Below are 6,722 nucleotides of genomic sequence, written 5' to 3' on the forward strand. Positions count from 1 at the left end.
TATGTTTCATGCGTAAAGGAACACAAGAGTTCCAGATAGTTGGCTACCTAATGGGTAGATCAAATAGAACATGATTTTTTTCATAATTTTACATTCATCGACAACACATTTGACAGAAAAAACATTCATCTCAACTCAATAAAATATAGATGAGTACATGACAATTATCTTAATTCAAATAGACAATTCATAACAACTTTAACATAGGTTCATGAGTTCACGACATACTTTACGAGTAAGGTCCATATGTTAGTATAAACGGGCAGGCTATACCCATTACTTAACGGGTAGGGTACGGGTACTACCCATGGGTATAAAATTGTGCCCATACCCTACCCATGCGGATACGGTATCCGCGGATGCCCGTACCCATGGGTAAAGTTGCCAGGTAATATCTATCTAATTATCCATAAATATTACCATGACAAAAAAATTGTCCACGTCTGCCAGTACTACCTTTTGCAGATAAATCAACCATGCCCCTGTCGCATCGTTGGTTCGCCGCTCCGGCCTCATCGCGCAATATCATCGCATGACCTCACTGCGCACGCCTCACAACATGATCTCATCGCGCGGGCCTCGCCGCTCCGGCCTCGTCACCCGACGGGCTCAGGCAACACCGCACGAGCTTCAACACGTGAACAACAATCCACGAAACCTCACCGCAACTGGCTCGAGGGCTACGCCTCACCTCTTACGGACACATGCAATATTTATTTATTTATTTTTCTCACCCATGTCAAAAATTCATGAGAATTAATTTCTGCCAGTATACTCTATGTATGTAGATTACAATCAGGACATGGTAGTCTATGAGAGGTGAGGGTACCTACCACCGGATGGTAGGATTTACTACCAGTATTTACAAGATGTTTGAACTGCCAAAACGTGTTATATTTAGAAACAAAGGATGCGATTTTTATATATACATAAATGAGATCATTATAATCACATATAATTTTTAATAATAATTATCAGATACCTCAAAGTGAGTTGCGTCAAAATTCTATTTGAATATGTATTTATATTATTTGAGGGGATACTGAACTATTTTTACTAGATGATACCCCGCACGTTGTTGTGGGAATATTTTGTAACATATCTCAATGTGATTCATTGTATAAAACATATATAAAAGGATAAAATTGAAACTACATATACTTTATTATGTTTGATCACTATATAGTTGTAAAATATTTATTAAATATAAATAGAATAATAGAATAGAAATTCACATGTTGAGATAGGTCTTTTTTTATGCAGGTTTCATGATGAAGTGGCATACTTGCATGTTGCGAGACATATGATAGTGAATGTGGGGCTTTTCTCATATATGTTGTATGATGATGTGGCATGCTTGCATGTTGAGAGAAATAGTTAGTGGGACTAGCTATTTAGATATAGAAGATAACGCAAAAATAACTACGCTGCCTGACTGGGCCTGGCCTATTTAGGGGCGTGCCCGCACACACACACACATTGGACACTAACGGGCCCAACGAACGACAGATACTCGATACCCCAAGCCCGCTAGGGTTTTGCTGGCAGGTATAAAATACCCCTTCTTCTCCTCTCCCATTCCTCCCTCCTATCAACTCGACCACAGAGCGGCGGCGGCGGCGGCGGCAGCGGGAGAAAGAGGAGAGAGCTCCAGCCATGGTGCACGTCAACTTCTACCGCAACTGTAAGACCGCGCCACGATCCTCCTGTCTCCCCTACCCTCTTGTGCTCTCTGCTCAATTGTATTCAGTTATTTGTGTCTTCGTGCTCGCCGTGATCTGATGGGGTGTTGCTCGCATAGGCTTAGTTGCAGCAAGTTGCTATCGGTTAGCCTTCTGCTTCCTGCTACAGCAGCTGCTTGCCGCAACGCAGAGCTCAGAGATCTCTTAGCTGTGGCGTCTTACTTCGGGCATAGCTGGTGAGAGGTCAGAGATTCGTTCCCGTGATGTCTTGCGTGCCGAGTTGCTGTGAGGCGAGGGGGAAGGTTGATTAGCGAGTGCATGATTTGCGTCGGCGTGATGCCGTTGTGGGATGAGAGGTTTGTTTGCATAAGATTTTGGCCTATCTTTTGTTCGGAATACCTGGATTTGAGTCGTGCCTGGCATGAGGACTGCGCCCTAGATCTAATTAAAGGTGTCTTACTTGAGCACTGGACATTTGTTTACTCTCAGCTCTGTCAGCACGCTCAGTTGGTAGTCTCGTCAGATTTAAACAAGTTCCTTGTTTCAGGGATATTGATATGCAGCCCATAGCCATCAGGTTTACTGATAAATTTAGAATCAGGCCAGCCGAAGTGAAGTCTAATTACCTATATATCTGTTTCACGGTGGAAACTATTCACCTCCTACTGTTACTGGTTCTTCATGTGGGAGCTTTGAATTTGGTATATATACTATGCCACTAGAATAGTCACAGAAATGATGTTGGTGCTTCATAATGGAGCCACCTGATTTTGTTGTATGCCATAGCCTAGATGTTGCATATTCTTTTTTGTGTGAACATGTAATTCATACTACATGCAAGAGTTATATGCATGTATTCAACATCTTTGTTCAACATATAAACAGGTATTAGCAAGATATACAACCTACCAATACCATTATGTTGCCACAAATACAATATTGACGTGGCAATCAGACCATAAACATGTGCAATGATACAAGATAGGCAGTGCGGTGAATGTAAGTACAGTAGATTTCATAAAGAACATGCCACAATAAATAGAGTACATCCTGAAACATGATAAAATTCATACTACATACAAGAGTTATATGCATGTATTTGTTCATATGCTTTTATTTCCTATGTGCTTTTAATTAAATCAGATCAATTCTTCTGATTTCATTCCGACCAGAAACTTGTGAATGTGTTATTATAATTGCCTGCTTTTAATGCACTTGGACATAGTGGCATATGTGGTTCCACTTTGTACCTGGCACTTGCTCTATGCTACAATTTGCCCATGTTATGTTTTTACTGCAACTCATGCCTTGTTTTCATAAATTTATTTTCTTACTATGTATTTACAAGTTAAATGTTTTCTCTTGCAGATGGTAAGACATTCAAGAAACCAAGGCGTCCTTATGAGAAGGAGCGTCTTGATGCAGAACTAAAGCTGGTCGGTGAATATGGACTGAGGTGCAAGCGTGAGCTCTGGAGGGTTCAGTATGCACTGAGCAGGATTCGTAATGCTGCAAGACACTTGCTCACACTGGATGAGAAAAATCCCCGCCGTATCTTTGAGGGCGCGGCCCTTCTCCGTCGCATGAACCGCTATGGTCTCCTTGCTGAGGGCCAGGATAAGCTTGATTACGTCCTTGCCCTGACTGCTGAGAACTTCCTTGCAAGGCGCCTTCAGACTCTTGTCTTCAAGGCTGGCATGGCAAAATCCATCCACCATGCCCGTGTCTTGATCAGGCAACGCCACATCAGGTATGCTTCTGGTATATTTTTCTTGCAATGCATGTTTTGGCATATGGTTCCATAAATTTGCATGTTGATCTAGAAATCTAAATGGTTTGCACTAGTTGTTTAATACAGGCTACCTGATACTGGTCTGTTACTGGTTATTACATGCATCTATGAATTACATGTTGGCCTGATACTGGTTACATGCATGTCTGAATTTTATCATCTTTCAGGATGTACTCTATTTATTGTGGCATGTTCTTTATGAAATCTACTGTACTTACATTCACCGCACTGCCTATCTTGTATCATTGCACATGTTTATGGTCTGATTGCCACGTCAATATTGTATTTGTGGTAACATAATGGTATTGGTAGGTTGTATATCTTGCTAAGATGTTGAACCTGTTTTCTGTAACTGAGATTATGTCAATATTGTTAGTCTTTGCTTCTTGTGTTATACTGGTTGTGGTCTGGTTTATATGTGGCATTGGCTTTGAGTTTTCATTGTGAAGTGATATTTTCCATGAATATTCCTGCTTGTTCACTTTGTGAATGAAGTGTTAAAATAATTTTCTTGAAACCATATTGCAGGGTTGGCAGGCAGATCGTCAATGTCCCCTCGTTCATGGTGAGGGTTGAATCTGAGAAGCACATCGACTTCTCACTGACAAGTCCATTCGGCGGAGGCCCTGCAGGCAGGGTGAAGAGAAAGAACCAGAAGAAGGCAAGTGGTGGCGGTGACGCCGGTGGTGACGAGGAAGAGGAATGAGGAACTAGTAGCTATCACCTTATATTTATCAAATGTTGGTGTTATGAGTACTTTAGCTGAGAGGCCTGAGACTTTCATGGGTTATCCTCTTGTCATTTTGTCACTTTATCACTGTTGTTAGCATGTATGCACTGCTTTATGTTTGGAGCTATTTGGTCGTGATGAAAGTTATCTAAAAATGTTCTTGACTATGACCTGGAATCCTCCTTCAATTGCTTCTGTTGGGGTGGTTGTCTGATAGTTCATAGGAATCAACCTTTCTTTTCGAGTAAATGAATTACTTTGATGATCTATTTGCTGGTTTGTTTCCACGAGTTGTCCACTCCAACGGGGATCAATATTCTCTCCTAATTAGCTATACAAGTTCATACCAAAACATATAAACGCAATCACATGCCCTAGATCCATACATGTCAAGTTACCATACTTGAAAGCCATACACCCATATTGAATCTCCTTCGTTTCTTTTTAGTCATATAAGGTTTGGTCAAAGTCAAGCTTTATAGAATTTGACTAACTTTATATTAAAAAATATAAACATTCACAATATGAAATCAATATTATCAGATGCATCATGAAACGTATGTGGAGTTTTAGTATTGTAGATGTTCATATTATTTTTATATAAATTTGGTCAAACTTTGTGCAGTTTAACTTTGACCAAATCTTATATGTGGAGTAAAAAAAACGGAGGGAGTAAGTTGCCACAGCCATACAACCACATCAAATTTATTTTAGGGCTTCTTTTATTCGTAGGATTGCAAAAACGAACCGTAGGATTGTTATGACATTGCCCATTGAATTCCTATAGGTTTTGAGTTTGATTGTGTCACAAAAAACAACAACAAAGAATTTCTTCAAAGATGTTGGAGTGGATGTTAGAAATTCCTACGAAGTGTAGTAGAAATCAATCCATAGGAAATTCCTATAGAATTCAATCCTATGAATCAAACGACCAATGCAGAAAAAATTCCTATGAATTCTAACTCTTTAAAAATCCTACGAAAATGCTTTGAATCAAAGAGGCCCTTAGAAGTTCTTCACATATCTACTCACACAATGGGTTCAGAAAGTTTCATGACGGCTCTTGCGATCTTGGGATTGTCGACAAGATGAGCATAGTATCTTCATCAAATTCTTCCAAATTGGAGACTACATCCCAAAGGTCATCAAGTATATCAAATTCTTCCAAATTGGAGACTACATCCCAAAGGTCATCAGGTATATCATCATCATCTCCACCAAGCATCACAAGAGCTTCGGCAATTTGGAACACATCTTTAAGAGTGCTAACTAGTGGATCATCAAGAACTTTCACTACCTTAGCCTTCTTTTTCGATGGTCCTTCAGGGTGAGAAGACTCACCAACATTTGGTGACGTGTTCACCTCACCATTCTTCTCATCACCGACGTCAATAGAAAGGAGATCATTTCTAGACTTTGGATTCATCATCGTAGCCGCGGTTGTCCCCAAAATGGTCGCCATGGCATGATAGTGCTCAATTGGGCTATTCAAGAAGGGTGCATCAAATTTGTGGGCCTTCAAAAAATGTGCAAGTCATTAGCATAATGTAGGCAAAATATGGCATGATAACGTTCATATCATTAAGCTTACCATACAATGACCAGCATAATTTTCTTCGTTAAGCCTAGTTGTGCAAGTATCTTCATCCATAGAGCTCCACTTAAATTCTTCAAATCGTCCACCCTACCCCAAATCCTCCTCCACCTCTTGAGATGGTTTCTAACTTGATCAGAGATGACAACTAGCTTGAATTGCTCGTTGAAAATTGCAGCACATTGTTTATGATGCGTCTCCTTGAATCCTAGCAACAATGTCAACCAAAAACCTAACATACTGTTAGTCATGTAAGTGGTCCATACAATGACCCCACTTTTCCCGGAGTTCCCACTTGCAATGGTAGCTTCAACACTGTCAACTTCTGCCTAGCCATCAAAAGATTGCAAAGGAATGGTTTAAAGCATCTCAAATACACGGTTTCAACATATAAATGGTATGATTTGTCCAATCATCAAAAGGTTGCAATAAAATGGATGAAAGCATGACAAATACATGGTCCAATATAGTAAATGATAAAAATCTATCCAGCCATCTAAAGGTTGCAAAAAAGGATGAAAGCATCACAAATACATGGTTCATAATAAATGGTACAATCTGTCCAGCCATGAAATAAATGCAAAGGTAGCTGCATAAACACTACAAATGCGTAGAGTGTGTCACACTCATAAATTTCCACACATGAGTTGCCTATCTTCCCACATTTGGGCGGTAATTTGTAGCCTATGGTCTATCGTGGCCCTACTGTCACTTGCTTATTGCCTTGATGTTCGAATTGGTTAGGTGGTCCATGTCACTTCTGGTATAATAAAATGAGGAATCCCTTGTGATAGTGCATAATTATGAAGAACACAACAAGCTATAACAATGTTGACTTGGACTGGGAAAGTAAAGAATGGTTTGGCATCATCTAAAAGTTTGAAACGCCTATTGAGAGATCCAAAAGCCCTATATACCATCACC

General features: G+C 40.0%; 1 protein-coding gene across 1 annotated transcript; it reads left to right on the forward strand.

The window, feature by feature from the left end:
- Positions 1-1,526: 1,526 nt before the first annotated feature.
- Positions 1,527-4,371, forward strand: LOC125508487 (40S ribosomal protein S9-2-like). The gene is made up of 3 exons (XM_048673214.1): positions 1,527-1,684; positions 3,051-3,432; positions 4,003-4,371. Exons 1-3 carry the CDS (start codon positions 1,657-1,659, stop codon positions 4,178-4,180), a joined length of 588 nt encoding a protein of 195 aa, XP_048529171.1. The 5' UTR covers positions 1,527-1,656; the 3' UTR covers positions 4,181-4,371.
- Positions 4,372-6,722: the final 2,351 nt, after the last annotated feature.

This window comes from Triticum urartu, chromosome 5 (genome assembly GCF_003073215.2).
Source record: "Triticum urartu cultivar G1812 chromosome 5, Tu2.1, whole genome shotgun sequence".
In the NCBI taxonomy this organism is placed as follows: domain Eukaryota; kingdom Viridiplantae; phylum Streptophyta; class Magnoliopsida; order Poales; family Poaceae; genus Triticum; species Triticum urartu.

Excerpts from the sequence above, each read along its gene's own strand:
- LOC125508487 (XM_048673214.1), top strand. The coding sequence starts at position 1,657 with ATGGTGCACGTCAACTTCTACCGCAACT. Across the intron at positions 1,685-3,050 it reads CGTCAACTTCTACCGCAACT|ATGGTAAGACATTCAAGAAA; the intron begins GTAAGACCGCGC and ends TTTCTCTTGCAG. Across the intron at positions 3,433-4,002 it reads ATCAGGCAACGCCACATCAG|GGTTGGCAGGCAGATCGTCA; the intron begins GTATGCTTCTGG and ends ACCATATTGCAG.